The following is a 16,012-nucleotide window of genomic DNA, read 5'->3' as shown; positions in this document are numbered from 1 at the left end:
CCCATCACCTCTGGACGTCCTGTGTAAGCAGCTTCTCAGGCTCCTCCCAGCACACCTAGACCAGGACCACACCTGCAGTAGCTGTCTGAATACAGAGCGCTCATGTCCCCCAGGTCCCCAGCCCCAGCCCCTAGCCTCAGCCCTAGCCCCAGCCCCTAGCCCCAGCCCTAGCCCTAGCCCCAGCCCCTAGCCTCAGCCCCAGCCCTAGCCCCAGCCCCTAGACCCAGCCCTAGCCCCAGCCCCTAGCCCTAGCCCCAGCCCCTAGCCCCAGCCCCTAGCCCCAGCCCCTAGACCCAGCCCTAGCCCTAGCCCCAGCCCCAGCCCTAGACCCAGCCCCTAGACCCAGCCCTAGCCCTAGCCCCAGCCCTAGCCCCAGCCCCTAGACCCAGCCCTAGCCCCAGCCCTAGCCCTAGCCCCAGCCCCTAGCCCCAGCCCCTAGCCCCAGCCCCTAGACCCAGCCTCTAGCCCCAGCCCTAGGTCCAGCCCTAGCCCCAGCTCCAGCCCTAGCCCTAGCCCAGCCCTAGGTCCAGCCCTAGCCCTAGCCCAAGCCCCAGCCCAAGCCCCAGCCCCAACCTCTTACCCGTCTCTCAAATTACATACAAATTGACACCTGCCTCACACCTGCAGTAGCTGTCTGAATACAGAGCGCTCCATGTCCCCAGCCCCAGCCCTAGCCCTAGCCCTAGCCCTAGCCCAGCCCCTAGACCCAGCCCTAGCCCCAGCCCCAGCCCCAGCCCCAGCCCTAGCCCTAGCCCCAGCCCCCTAGACCCAGCCCTAGCCCTAGCCCCAGCCCTAGCCCCAGCCCCTAGACCCAGCCCTAGCCCTAGCCCAGCCCCAGCCCTAGCCCCAGCCCTAGGTCCAGCCCAGCCCTAGGTCCAGCCCCAGCCCTAGGTCCAGCCCTAGCCCAAGCCCTAGCCCAAGCCCCAGCCCCAACCTCTTACCCGTCTCTCAAATACATACAAATTGACCGCCTTATAAAGACATACAAACCCAGACTCTCTGCTGCTATGCAGCTAAGAGAAAAGAACAATCTGGAAAAATGTGATTCATTATACAAATACAGCCTCAACCCCCAGCCTCAACCCCCAGCCTCATCCCCCCAGCCTCATCCGCTAGCGTCCTCCCCCTGCCTCATCCCTCAATCTCCCTCACTGATTATTTAATAACAGCAGTGAGGAGAATCTAGGTCTGAATGTTCCTCCAAAGCCCACAGCAGCAGCCAAACGGATACAGCACTGCAGACAGGATTGGTCCCGACAGTTGTAGGTATTCATAATGTATGGAGGATTGTAATAGCTTTTATGGGTGGCAGTGTAGCCCACTTAACAATGTCGTTCTTGGTTAAATTGGAGACACGGGTGGATCTCTGTGACTCTGGGGTGTGTGCGTGTGTGTGTATGTGTGCGTGCGTGTGTGAGGGGGCTGGGTCTCTGGTGGTTCCTCCCGCCAGTAGCGGTCTGTGTAGGAACATGGGCGGGGGCGACGAGGCACTAATGGTCTTGTTGTTGTGAGTGCATGATACCCACAGGGAGGAGACAGGGGGGGCACAGACACACCACACACACACACTTATACATACACACACTTACAAACATACACACGCACACTCTACTGACAGGAGTGGGGAGAGAGATGGAGAGGATTGGGGAGGGGGGGTGGACTGGGAGGGAGAAAGAGAAGGAGGAAAGTGGGGGAGAGAATGATGGAGGGAGGACCGGGGGGAGAGAAAGAAGGCAGAGGGAGGGGTGAAAGGAGAAGGGAGGAGAGAGGGAGGGGAGTAAGGAGGAGGGAGGGGTGACCGTCCATCTCTCATGTGGCACATTCACAGACTCTCCACTTACTTGGATGTTAGGGGTCATGTAATGGAGGTTGAGGAGGGTGTTTCATTCAGAGCAGGCTGGATGGTCTCAGGACAGGCATCCAGGAGCCACAGGGTGTCCGAGCAGGTCCTAATGCCCACCGCTCCACGCTCACCTGCTGCTCTGTGTTCCAGACGCCCCCAGCGTGAGGGCTGAGGTGAACCCTGTTTACGTGGACGTGGAAGGGACGGCAGACCTGCTGTGTGTGGCGGATGCCAACCCCGTCCCATCCGGCATGTTCTCCTGGAAGTGGCTGGTGAGGCGTCGGAGCAGCTCTGACACGCACACGCACACACGCGTGAACACTAGCACACAGACACACACTCACTTATGCACGCATGCACACAGTCACACGCACACACACATGCTCACCATCACACAGCCACACTCACACGTGCACGCATGCTCACAGACACACACACAAACCCACATGCACACACACACACACTCACACGCACGCACACACTTTTATTTCCTTTATCTGACCTCTTTCCTATTATTTTATCCTTTCTTACCGTTTATCACTCCTCCCTCTAAATGCACAGACGCTCCATATTTCACTGGCTCTAACTATCCTTCCAGCCCACCTCTCCCTGTTGCACTCTCTGCCCAAATACAGAAAAATAGCTTTCATTACAGCTCTCCGACTAAAGGGCACATTTGTCAACGTACCATGGTCTCCGTATCTGCCGCTCGCCCCCTGGCATTTCTCCCTGTCCTGCTCTTTCTCTGTTTCTTTCTGTCTCTCTCTCCCTCTCTCTCCCTCTCTCTACCTCTCTCTCTCCCTCTCTCTCTCTCTCTCTCCCTCTCTCTCTCTCTCCCTCTCTCTCTCTCTCCCTCTCTCTCTCTCTCTCTCTCTCTCTCCCTCTCTCTCTCTCTCTCTCTCTCTCTCTCTCTCCACCCACACCCTCCATCCCCTCCATTCGTCCAGCCTCCTATTGTGTTGCTCCTCTTGCTTACTCCTCTCTCTGCATCCTCTCTCTCCCTGTCCTCCTCCTCTCATTCCTCTGTTCTCTGGCTTCATCCTCTCACCCCCCCCCCCCCGTCTTTTCCTTCCTCCGCATCCCTCTCTCTCTCTCTTCCGCCCCTCTCGTTCCTCATCTCTCTCGTTTTCACTCCTGTCTTTCTCGGTTTCATCCTCCTCACTGCCCGTCTCCATCTTCCGTTGTCTCTCCTTCTCTCCTTCCCCCCTCTCTCTCCCCCCTCTCGTCCTCCCTCTTTGGTTTACCCAATGCCCCCCTCTCTTTTTTCTTCTCCTTCCCTGCCTCCCTCTCTCCTCCTCCCACTCTCACCCCCGTCCTCTCTCTCTCTCTCTCTCCAGGGGGAGATGGACGGAGAGATGGAGATTGGGGAGGAGACCCAGAGGGAGGAAACAGGCCTGCTGACCATCCTGGAGGCGACCCGGGCCTCTGCAGGGCGCTACCGGTGCACTGCTGACAATGGCATAGCGCCCCCTGCCAGCGTGGAGGTGGAGCTGGTGGTGCGCTGTGAGTCGCCCATGTCAAATCCATGACTTTGCGGGCTGAGCGTTAGCGTAACATTGTGCACACGGTTCGGCATCGGTCTGTGTTTGGGTGTGCGTGATCGTGTATAATACATGGGTCTCAGTCTGCGTGTGCGCCTGTGTGTGCGTGTCTACATGTGTGTATGTCTCGTCGTGTGTGTGTCTATGGCTACATGTGTCTGTGTGTTTGTCTATTTGTGTGTGTCTCTATGTGTGTGGGCCTGCATGTGTGTGTGTGTCAGTTAAGCCAGAGCTCCAGAAGGGGCCCCAGTGGACCAAGGTGGCCAGTCGGGGGGATGGCACCAGCACAGCTGAGGTTGTGTGCCAGGCCGAGGGCATCCCCAAGGTCGAGTTCTCCTGGGCCAAGGACGGTGTGCCCATGGACTTCTCAAACCCCAGGTGCCGCTGCTCTTTCATTTCCTTCGCTCCCTCTCTGTCGTCCATCTTGTGTTCTCTCTCTCTCCTTATCTGCCTCTTGCTCTCTCCATCTCCCTATCTTTCTCACTCTCTATTTTGAGCTATCTCTCCATCTATCTCTTTATCTCTCACAGTACAGTACCTCTCGCTCATTAATTCATCCCTCTCCCAAACACACACACACACACACCCTGACTTTCACACTTGCGAAGATATGTTTAAAACGTCAACATTTGCAAGTTAGTGTGTGTTAGCGACAGCGATTGCATATTCATGATCCTTGATAATTAGATTTGTTTTCACAGATGATCTGTTCTGGCCTTATTTTTACCATTGAATCCAGATTGAGGACATGTTTTACTTAGCTTGCTCTCTTCTAATGCCTGTTTAATCCTTCCCTGATGTGTGAAATGTTGTGGTTTAGCACTCGCTAGTCCCAGTTGTCAGTTGTTGTTGACAGGTAGCATCTCATGAACACTGACAATTCCAACATGAGTTTGTGGCTTGCGGGTGTTCGTTTTCACCTGTGCGTTTGCGCTCGTTTTTACCATGTTTGTGTTTGTTTGTTTGTTTTCACACGCGTGTGTGTGTGTGTCCGTGTGTGCGTTTGTCCCACGCGTGTGTGTGTTCCCCAGGTACGAGGAGCAGACAGTGAGAGAGAGCTTCATCCACATCAGCACGGTGACGGTGGTGAACGTCAGCGCAGCGCTGGACTACGTGGTCTTCACCTGCAGCGCTCGCAACCCGCTCGGAGAGGATTCCCTGGACATCCAGCTTCTCAGCACCAGTATGTCTTTGTGTGTGTACGCATGTATGGAAGCAGGGCTCTCGAATCTCATTAAAGTTGGGGCGTGAGATTACCATACCTGTCAACGTTTGGGGACGGCGTCCGGTATCCGGGAGGCTTGGGGGGAGGGGGGGGGGGGTTTCGGACACGTTTCTCAATACTCTTCACACAGTTCTCCTAACCAACTTGCAGCTTGGCACAGCAGTGAATTTCCCATTCAAAATGCGCTAAAACTACCAAATCACTTCATACATGTCTCAAATCAACTCCTTCTTCAATAACGCTAGCAAAGGTTGACAGCCAACAAACACACTTTGTCACCCACAAAACAATGACCTAAAAAACACTAACAACAGGTAGCATTATGCAATGTTTTCTTATGTAAAACAAGGACACCCCTCTACTGTTTAGAATTCACTGCAATATATGTTACTGGAATGATTCAGACATGATCCAGTATGCTTCAATATATTGTATGTCTTTTTTTGCACTGAGTAATTCCAGAATACAAGAATTACAGTTTTTTACAGTCGCTAGGACACATTTCTCAATACTTAAGTAACTTTTTCAAAACGTTTCACACAGTGAGCACAACAGAAGTATATGTGGGCTAAACTGTGGATCATTTATCATTGTTTTGGCACAAAATGCATTCAATGACTACATCTTTCAAATTTCAGCTGTGCCGAGCTGCAAGTTGGTTAGGAGAACTGTGTGAAGAGTTTTGAAAAAGTGACCTAAGTATTGAGAAATGTGTCCTAGCGACTGTAAAAAACTGTAACAGTTTTGAAAACAATATGTAATCATGTGCAAATTGGCCTGTAGGTACATAGAGTTTTGTCAGTTGTTCTGTCGAAGTGAGAAAAGAACGAACGTAATTTGAAAGATGTAGTCATTGAATGCATTTTGTGCCAAAACAATGATACATTCTCCACAGTTTAGCCCACATATACTTCTGTTGTGCTCACTGTGTGAAGAGTTTTGAAAAAGGGGCCGAAGTATTGAGAAATGTGTCCTAGCGACTGTAAAAAACTGTAACTCTGTATAACTCAAGATAGCTATCAACTCAACTGAAAGTGTACTTCCGTTTGCTTATAGCGGGACAAGTTATCCCTTACTTCTCAGCGTGAGAAATACGAGGTGTTGCGTAAGAGCGTGAGAAGTGGTTGAAATGTGTGAGTCTCGCGGCAAAGGCATGAGAAGGCTTGAGAGCCCTGATTTGAGTGTGCGTGAGTGTGTCTCTGTGTGTTTGTTTGCACGTTTGTATGCGTGTGCGTACGGGTGTGTGTCCCTGTGCGTTTGTTGACGTGTGTGTATGCGCGTGTTTTTGTGTGCGTGTACGTGTGCATACGTGCGTGAGTGTGGGTGTGTGTGCATGTGAGCGTGTATGTGTGTCTTTGTACATATGCGTGCGTGTGTGTGTGTGTGTGTGCACGGGCATGCGCAAGCTTTAACAAAGCGCCTGGTTGAGAAGGCAAATTGGCCAAGGTCAGAGGTCAGTTCACCGGTCAGATCATAATTTACATTTATATTTATTCATTTAGCAGATGCTTTTATCCAAAGTGACTTCCAAGAGAGAGCTTTACAGAGTGCATCGGTCCCTGATAATAACAACAAGATAGCCCCAAAAACATTGCGAGTAGCCAAAACATGAAGCACATATTGTGAACAACCAAAATAAGTGCCAAAGGGAAGAACCATAAGAGCATGTAGTTAAATAAGTTACAATTAAACAACATGAACCGCTATAAGTGCAAGTGTACCTGTAGAAAAACAAGCAACAATAATAAAAACAATATATCACAGCGAGTAAATCTTTTAAAATCAGTTACCACTAACCACAAGAGCAACAAGTCTCTAAGCAAGAGTCATTGTGATCCTTGAGGAAACTAACATCGGGTCAAGCAAACCATTCCTAAGTACCGTTGTACTCCCGGAACAAGTGCGTCTTGAGCCTTTTCTTGAAGGTGGAGAGACAGTCAGGGCCTCATGTACTAACGCTTTTGCACCCACTTCAGGCGTATTTGTTTCGCAATTTGCGCGTAAAAGTATCGCGAGGTATGTACAAACATGCCGCACTGAGGGAAAAGCGCAGATTGCCTGTCGCGGGAACTCAAAATGGCAAATTGCGCTTTTCCGTGTCATGCATATGCATTCACGGAAGGGTCAATGGGAAAGTCTGAAGAAGACCGTAGGTGATGGGTGGGGGTGTAAGGCTGCAGGAGAGACTTGATGTAGTCGGGTGCAGTCCCGTTCACTGCTCGGAAGGTCAGTACCAGGGTTTTGAATCTGATACGGGCCGTGATAGGTAGCCAGTGGAGAGAGATGAGGAGAGGGGTAACATGGGAGCGTCTGGGTAGATTGTAGCCCAGGCGGGCCGCTGCGTTCTGAATCCTCTGAAGAGGGCGGGTTGCACATGCTGGGAGACCAGCGAGCAGCGAGTTGCAGTAGTCCGACTTGGAGAGGACAAGTGCTTGGACTAGCAGCTGGGTGGAGTGCTCAGATAGGTATCTCCTGATCTTCCGGATGTTGTAGAGAGTGAATCTACACGACCGGGATACTGCAGCAATGTGGGCTGTGAGGGAGAGCTCGTCGTCCATGGTAACCCCAAGGTTCCTGGCAGAGGATGAAGGGGTCACCGTCGCAGATCCCAGGGTGATTGAGAGATCGTGGGAGATGGAGGGTTTAGCCGGGATGATGAGGAGTTCTGTTTTGGCGAGGTTCAGCTGGAGGTGGTGCTCGGTCATCCAGGCGGAGATGTCTGTGAGGCAGGCCTCGATCCTAGCTGAGATCCCCGGATCGGTCGGGAGGAACGACAGGTACAGCTGCGTGTCGTCAGCATAGCAGTGGTAGGAGAAGCCATGGGAGGTGGTCCAAGTGAGGTGGTGTACAGAGAGAAGAGGATGCACAGCACATCCTCGTCAGCTCGCTGCTTCTTCTCCCATTGCCCCTAATTTGGCAGCTCCTCAAAATAATTGTGTGTCAGTGTGGTGTGTTGTTTGCAGCGATATCAGTCATCTGCAGCGCCGTTAGAATGGAGTGGGAGGGCCCTCAAGCAGAGTCTTCTCACAAGACCAGGAAGCTGGTCCTGGGTGTGTGATCCTTGAGCAGTCTCATTTCAATGCCGTATCTCTCTCTTATCGTCAGCTTATTGCGCAGCACCCTCCATCCTTCCATCCGTCTGTCCCTCCCTCCCTCTCTCTGTCTCTCTCTCTCTGTCTCTCTCTCTCTCAGATAAGGTTGCAGTGATATGCTTTTCTCCCTCTGTGCACTGAGGCAGAGTTGCCCCCCCCCCAGCGAAAAAAAGTATCCCTACGCCACCACCACAGCTGCGATCAACACAGTCCAGCCCCAAGCTATCCCCAAAGCCGGCTCTTGGACTCATTTAATGTTTACCATAAAAAGCGTGAAATACAATCCAATATTCCCCGTGTTTTTACACCCCCTCCCTTAATTTTTTTTTTTTACTGCCGTGAATATTCATAATTAATCTGACGCAGCGATAATAAATTTTATATGGTTCCTTATCATCAGAAGGCCGGAGTGGGAGAGAGCTACTGCTGGGTTCTCCCCCTCGCCCCTCCCCCCATCGCTTCCCTCCTCCTGGGTTTGAAGATGGAGATACTCACCCTGCTGACCTCCCTGCTCCACTATCACATGACAGGGGCCCAATGCTAGACCTATTTATTCGGCTGACTGAACAGCCGGAAGCCAGAGTCTGTCTTCCACTGATGTTGTTTCACTCTTTCCATCCATCCATCCCTCTCTCTCTCTCTCTCTCTCTCTCTCTCTCTCTCTCTCTCTCTCTCTCTCTCTCTGCCTCATCATCCTTCCTGCCTTTCTCTACTTCTGCCCCCTCATCTCTCCTCATCTCTCCTGCTTTCAATCCAACTTGCTCTGTCTCTGTCCCTCCCTCCCTCTCTGTCTCTCTCTCTCTCTCTCTCTCTCTCTATCTCTCTCTCTGTCCTCCTCAGATCATCCAGACCCTCCATCAGGGCTCAGTCTGCTCGACGTGACCCACAACTCGATCACTCTGGAGTGGATCCCGGGTTTCGACGGAGGCCTGGAGCAGAGGTTCAGAGTACGGTACGAGACACCCTCATTCGCTTTCCGTCAAAGATACCCAGGCCGCCGTTTCACGCTTCCTCATCTGAGGCGTTTGATTGGCAGGTACCGCTGGGCTCAGTCTGCCAGCTTCCTGTACGTGGACGTGTACCCTCCCAAAGCTAACGTCTTCGCCGTCACCGGCCTCTCCCCCGCCACCGCCTACAACCTCTCAGTCAACGCCCTGAACGCCATCGGGGAGAGCAGCTACGCTGACAACAACGCCGTTCTCACCATCACCACCGAGGGTCAGTATGGAGCAGCCCCAGCACTCGGGAACACCTGAGGTGTTTTCGGAGGCCCTGGATGTCTCTCGGCACTGCCCGTCGGCAAATACCTACACTCCTACTCTGCAGGCTGGTTTGTCTCTTTGGTCTTGCAGGCACTGTGGTCGTAAATGACTCATCTTCTGCCTCGGTTGTTCTCCTTTTTTCCTTTTGCCCCACAGAGGAGTCAGTGGAAGGTGTGGTTGACACGGAAGAACCAGGACGAGGCTCAGAGAGTAAAGTGCTTTTTTCGAAACTCTCCTAAAAGCTTCTTTTTTTTTTAGGCCAGTGGGGAAATTTGTATTTGCTCCTCACCTTGCTTCATTTGGTGAAATCATGTTAATATATGCACCTCTGAGGCTGTTACTGTTTGCTCTTTGAAAGAAGCCGTTGTCATGGCACCCGTTCATGAATGAAACTTTATTCTCTTCTGTTAGTCTTTTATCAGTATTAGAAAATGGAGTCTGGCCGAGGCTGCATAATATCACCTCTTAACTGTGACCAGTATTCGTATTTCACTATCATCCAAGCACACTCTAAACGACTAACCTCTCACCACACACTCCCCTCACTGAATCAGCTTCCTGTTTTTATTTTTGTTTGGATTGTTATTGCAGAGGACAGTGATCTGTCGACTTCCCTGTTGGTGTCCTTGGGGGTGGGCGGAGTCTTGCTGCTGATCAACATGCTGGGATGCTTCCTGGTACTGAGGTGGAGGAAGAGGCGGGGCCAAACAGGTAACCACAGCAACATCACCTGTTGTTCTCGTGAACCGTTGTCTTCATGGTCGGAAAAATAACCACCTCGAATCCCCGGTCAGCTTCCAGAAGACGACTCTGGGTCGCAACGTAACTCTCAACTCCGCCCAGTCTCTCCCTCCCTTCTTCTTCCTCTTCCGTTTCCCCTCCCCCATTCCATCTCTCTCTCTCCTTCATTCTGTGCCTCGTTTTTTCTCCTCGCCTCCTCCCCCGTTGGCTCCTAGCCTCCGCACTCGTCTGCTGGAGCCGTCAAGCTGCTCCGTCATTCCATCGTTCTAATCAAACGCCTCCTGCGCGCCAGCGACACTGTCAGCGCGTCCACCCTTCTCATCTCTCCGTCCTCCTCCTCTCCGCCTGTCACCCTCCCCGTCTTCGCGCACACGTCCCTCGGCTATCTCTGTCATCCCTTCCCTCCCTTCGTGGTCTATCCATCCCTCTCTTTGTCTCGGAACCCCTTTAAGTCCTCTTGAAACACTCCAATCCCAATCCTCAGTTCCTGAAACCTTTACCCCCCACCCTCCCTCCCTCCCTCTCCCCCTGTCCTCCAGAGAGTCCAGGGGAAAGTGAGTCGGAGGGAAAGAAGAGTGAGGAGGAGAGGTGAGTCCTTTTTCCCAGGCTGCTGAGTGTGTAGAGGGGCGGAACTGAACCCTGACCCGCAGATCAGCACCTGAAACAGCGGAGGCGGCGAAAACCTCCGACACACGCACACACAGCGCACAACCCACATGTGAACATACACACACATATACATGCACGCACATATATTTTTACACCCACACGCACACACCTACACACCCACCCTGGAGGAGCCAAGATAGTGTAGTCTACATGAATGTCACCTGAGAAGTAAAAGTCACCCTCAGCACAGCTGCAGGTGCTGTAGTTGTGCTGTGGTTGTGTTCCACGTCCTGCAGGTGTTGTGGTTGCGCTGTGGTTGTGTTCCACGTCCTGCAGGTGCTGTGGTTGTGTTGTGGTTGTGCTGTGGTCGTGTTCCACCTCCTGCAGGCGCTGTGGTTGTGTTGTGGTTGTGCTGTGGTCGTTTTCCACCTCCTGCAGGCGCTGTGGTTGTGTTGTGGTTGTGCTGTGGTCGTGTTCCACCTCCTGCAGGCGCTGTGGTTGTGTTGTGGTTGTGCTGTGGTCGTTTTCCACCTCCTGCAGGCGCTGTGGTTGTGTTGTGGTTGTGCTGTGGTCGTGTTCCACCTCCTGCAGGCGCTGTGGTTGTGTTGTGGTTGTGTTTCCCCTGCAGGTCCACCCTGTCGACGGTGAGCAGCTCCAGCAGGTACGAGGTGAGGGAGAGGGTGAACCCGTCCGCCCAGCACACCCTCCTCATGGACTCCGGATCCGAACCGGACGGCAGCGTCTACGAGAGCTACGGCGCGGTGAGGACGGGGCGGGGGGGGGGGGGGGGGGGGGGGGGGGGGGGGGGGGGGGGGGGTTGGAGGAGATGGGGGTGGGGTGTGGTGGGGGTGATGGAGACGGAAGATGGGGGTGGGTGAGTATGGTGTGAAGGGGATGTGGATAGGGGTGAGTGAGGATGGAGGTGGGGGGGGAAAGGGGGGAGGGGGGGGATCGGGGTGTCGACAGCAGGTGAGATAAGATAAGCGAAAGACGAGGAGAACGGCTGACATCAGGAGGTGCAATGAGACGAGAGCAAGGACAGGCTGCAAACAAGAAGGGTGGAATAAAGTAAGTGGAAGAGGAGAGCAGAGGGAGGGAGGGAGGGAGGGAGGGAGGGAGGGAGGGAGGGAGGGAGGGAGGGAGGGAGGGAGGGAGGGAGGGAGGGAGGGAGGGAGGGAGGGAGGGAGGGAGGGAGGGAGGGGAAAAGGCCAAGAGGGGGTGCGTTCATCTGTCAAAGGAAGAAGTGGAGGATTCTGGTGGAACCGGGGAATTGGAGAGAAAAACGAATAAACACCTTTAGCGAATCTCCAAGACGCTCCGGAAATCAATAGCTCACAATTAGCATTCAAAATATACATCGATCTCTCCCAAATTATCATTTTGCACTTTGTAAAAGGCCAGCCAGGACTTGAACCGCCAGGAATAAAATGTTCCAGGGGATTTAACGAGAAGGCAAAAAGAGAGTTCTGTGTTGTTGGAGGAGGCAGTATCAAATGCTCCCTCCCCTCAGAGACAGGCTTCTGCTATCCCTCAGTTAGATAACAACAGATGCGCTCTATGTCAAGCTGCATGCTTGGAGTCCCCCGTGTGTGTACACATTTAAACACACAACATCATTCCCGACTTAATGATTGTTTCATGAATATTTTCTCTCCTATGCGTCGACAGGAGAGCTGTCATTATTACTACCCCACCGGTGACTACCGGCCCTCTCTCCTCCCGGTTCCCGAGGGCCCGCCCACATACGGTGAGACACACTCTGACATCCGGTACGCGCGCCATCCCCATGTGGAAAGGACCAATACAGCCACTGGGAGCAGATGTGCCTTTCAGCAAAGTGCTTATGTTTCACACTGTATTTCATGTCTACTGTCTGTCCACCCTCCGTCGCTCTCCTTTGTGGGGGGGGGGGGGGGGTGTTGTGGCATCTTTGGCTGTTCCAGGGGCCCGCTACCCGGGGGAGAGCCACGAGTATGAGGAGGTGAGGGCCCGGGGTCTTTACCAGGACGTACTGCCCCCCTCTCTGCCCCCACCCCCCTCCTACGCTGGACCCAGGGTCCCCCAGCAGGCGGTCGACAGGAGACCCCCTCTCCTGTTCCCGGAGGTCAGTGAACTGCTCTCCCAAAATCAATGTGTCTGTGACAGTTTCCTGCTGTATGAATATTTCCTGCGCATTGCCTCCGATGCTGCTGACACAACGTTCTTTCCGGCAGAGAGGAGGGAGGGGCACGGCTTTCAGGGAGCAGCCAATCAGAATAAACGATCGCACGGCTGACGGGCCACCCCAGAGAAGCGATTATGACTTGCCCTTTGAACTTCGGGGAGAGCTGGTGTAGTGAGGTTAGACCTCAATTTGATCAGATGGATTTAAGTCCAGACTCTCTCATGCTGACCTCAAGAAGTGGACTGTTGTTTGGTATAGCCGTTGTATAGGTGTGGTCATTGGGGTGCAGCATAGTAATTTAGCATATCTGTTGCTGTTAACAACATCCTCTGTATTGTTGGTTTCAATTCAAATAACCGAAAGAAAATGCTTAAAAATATATAATAATCTTTGTTTGTGTATGTTTCTGTCAGCGAATGACCTAAATATGGACGTTGTTTGTTTTGTTTAGCGAAACATCACGGGATCATCCGTGATTCCTCAAGCCGAGTCCTGTGGTGTTTCTATAAAGTACTTTATGTAGCATGCTGCATCCTCCTCACCGACGGGCTCTTTTCTGAAATGTCACCTCATCAAGGTGACAGTCGGAGCGAGATGGAGAAGACGAGGGTTCTGGAAGCTTCAGCAAGCATCAACCATCCAGCGTGTCAGGAAGTGATGCCGTCAGTTCTTTAAGCCTCATTGATCCTTCACCTCACATAAAGGTGGAGACTCATCTTTTCCAGCGCCCCCCCCCCCCCCCCAGCCCCCTTCCCTGACCCCCCACAAACAGCCCCCACTCTCACATCCCGATGTTCTGCACACCTTACCTCAACCCGTCCTTTGCACACATACCCACCATCCCCCCTATGCGACCAGAGACAGTGATGGAGGGAGGGAGGGAGGGAGGGGAGGGGAGGGGGGGGGGAGGGGGGGGGGGGTGGGGGGGAGGGAGGGTGGGGTGGGGTGGGGGGGAGGGAGGGAGGGAAGGGGGGGGGGGGGTGCCCCCTGTGCTGGCAATGAGACTGCCGTGCGTTCACTCTCACAGCGGCGCCCGAGCGGAAAACACCCCACCTAGCGCCTGGCTCGGGGGGCACAGTGCCCTTTTCCAACAATCTGCCGTCGACACGCGTCGCTCCGGGCGGAGGAGGACGCCAAGGATGAGAGCTCACGGACGCTGTCCCCCGCCTCTCGCACACAAAGAGATCGCACAGCCCTCCCTGTTTGACCCCCTCCCTTCCTCTGCCAGTCTCTCAGCCCCCCACTCATCCCCCCTTCTCCCCCAAGGGTGAAGCTCCACAAAGGCTTGCTCGTGAGCTCTAATTGAGCGTGGTAATGTGTTCTGAAGGTAAAGCCATATCTAAGGGCAGACCTCTAATCCTGTTTTCTCTCAGATTTAACTTGAACTCCCAACATCTGAGAGAGAGAGGGAGAGAGACCAGGCAGCCGATTAGTCTCACCATGAGACTACAGAGAGAGGGGGAGAGGTGGAGAGAGGAAGGGAGAAAGGGGGGATGGTGAAGTTGACTTAAGCTGCATCCTTCTGTAACTATTACTGTACAAACATCTTCCGATAACATTCTAGGACTTATTTTTTATTCAGAGCTCATAGCGAGAAATCAAGATATGATCAACTTAAGTCTATTTCCGGGTAGCTTTTGAGTTACAAAGAATATTTATATTATTATCTGGTTGAGTGTGAAGGCTGTTTTGCATGTGCATGCGTACGTGCACGAGACAAAAAAAAACACGTAACATCCTCCTTTACATTCCTGCCAACCAGAACTCAATGCATGCACCATGCAGCATGCATACACCACACATGCAGTCACCACACACAGTTCCTCAATTTACCCCATGCTTAATTTGTCACACTAGTCTCATGAATGTATGCATGCACACAAACACCCCACACACAATTTATACACACAAACAAACACACACCCACACACAGTTGAATGAAAATATAATATTTACTGTTTTCACCCTGGAAAATATTACCAGCCAGTGGTTCTATTTTAATGAGGATGATTCAAGAGTTGTTCTATTTCTGGTTCAGCATTCCCCTGGTATCTCCTACAGATTGTAGTACTACATTGACGGAAATTAATCTCCCTGGAAGTCTTGTGTGCTGATGTGAACATAGGAGTGGAAATATTTACACCTATTTGGAACGTGATTGTGGAGCTGTGGGTCGGTCAGATCCTCTACATCCCCTGAACACTTTGCCTTTGTTTCCGCACCGTGCACTGATTACCAGGAGATTAATCCTCATGATTCGCCAGACTGGGCTGGTGTCTCTCAATTAAGTGTGCCATTCTCCATCACAAGCTGTCAAGACGCATTTGTCTCATTATGGAACAATTGTTTAAGTTCCTGTCAGAGTGACTGGCTTATTCATAAGAAAGTCTGTTCTCTCCAGGCGCATCGTGGCGGGGCACGCAGGAACTGTAATCTGCTAAATTGAAGGTTTGACAGCTCAATACCGGACGTCAACGTCCATTTTTCTTCTTTCACGTCAAGCGCGTTTTGATGTATTATGTGCAAAAGAGGGGCCCCGGCACTGGGAGAACTCACAGTGTGCCTGATTGGACTGCTTAATAGAAAGCGAAACGAATAGAGAGTTTAATTAGCCCAATGTTAAAATCCGATCTTTTTGTATTCTGTGCCATTTTACTTGCACACTTGAATAACATTGAGTTGAACCTAAATTGATATAGAAAAACTGTATGTATGATTACAAATGCTAAATCATATTTGTGGTTGACTGGTACACTGATGCACGATCTGTCACCTGAACTGTACGTGGAAAAACCCTGCGCCTGGCAAAACAAAGACCTTTCTCTTATCCTCTATAAACTATTATCGGGTACTTACTTGAGCAACTGAACCTGCATTAGCTTTGCAACCTGCCTGACTATCATTTGAAACATGAGTGAGCGAGAGAGAGAGACCTAAAAGAATGGAAGAGTGGTTTGAGAGAGGCATCTTTGAAAGAAAAACAGGACGAGTCATTAATATTTGATGAAATCTAATATTTGAAGCCGCGCTAAAACTAAAAGAGCATTGTGAGACTCGTTAAATATAGATGCTGGCTAATGGCTTTGATGGCTGTCCTGACCAAGATGAGGAAATGCAGGAGAACACAACAGCTCATAAACATCGTGCTTCAAGCAGGGTCCTCTAAGTACTGAACATGAAGCCTTAATGACATTTGCATGTAGTATCTAAAAGCATAATAAGGCCTTCAGTAGATTTTACATTGACAGATCCTAATATCAAACAGCAGCATTAGCAAAGATGATAAAAAAAAGTCGAGCACGGGCCTGTGAGCTTTGTCTTTAAACATGGTGGCTCTGACACATCAGTGTGAAGCATCTATGTCTTCTCAAGGTCCCTGTATGAGGCCTGCATGGCTGCCACTCAGACACATAAACATTCAGCTGCTGTTCATTGACTGGCTTCAAGTGGTCTCTAAGCAGAAAAACAAGATGGATGAAATGAGCATCTCTCTGTCCACTCGTGGTCAGTGGTGTGTCTCAGCTGGAGGCTCAGC

The 16,012-nt window shown here is 51.8% G+C and overlaps 1 protein-coding gene across 1 annotated transcript in view; it reads left to right on the top strand.

Annotated features, from left to right (window-relative positions):
• The window catches only part of nphs1 (NPHS1 adhesion molecule, nephrin), a 24,818-nt gene extending 12,045 nt beyond the window's left edge, over positions 1-12,773 (top strand). Inside the window, 12 exon segments of the mRNA XM_067238117.1 lie at positions 1,994-2,115; positions 3,181-3,346; positions 3,606-3,762; positions 4,416-4,567; positions 8,542-8,653; positions 8,738-8,919; positions 9,555-9,674; positions 10,253-10,292; positions 10,942-11,074; positions 11,982-12,060; positions 12,257-12,417; positions 12,527-12,773. Of these exon segments, the coding sequence (XP_067094218.1) occupies positions 1,994-2,115; positions 3,181-3,346; positions 3,606-3,762; positions 4,416-4,567; positions 8,542-8,653; positions 8,738-8,919; positions 9,555-9,674; positions 10,253-10,292; positions 10,942-11,074; positions 11,982-12,060; positions 12,257-12,417; positions 12,527-12,649 (1,547 nt within the window). The 3' untranslated portion in view covers positions 12,650-12,773.
• The last annotated feature ends 3,239 nt before the right edge of the window (positions 12,774-16,012 follow it).

This window comes from Osmerus mordax, chromosome 6 (genome assembly GCF_038355195.1).
Source record: "Osmerus mordax isolate fOsmMor3 chromosome 6, fOsmMor3.pri, whole genome shotgun sequence".
Classification (NCBI taxonomy): domain Eukaryota; kingdom Metazoa; phylum Chordata; class Actinopteri; order Osmeriformes; family Osmeridae; genus Osmerus; species Osmerus mordax.
The sequence above is the reverse complement of the archived record's forward strand: the minus strand, read 5'-3'. Positions and strand labels throughout refer to the sequence as shown.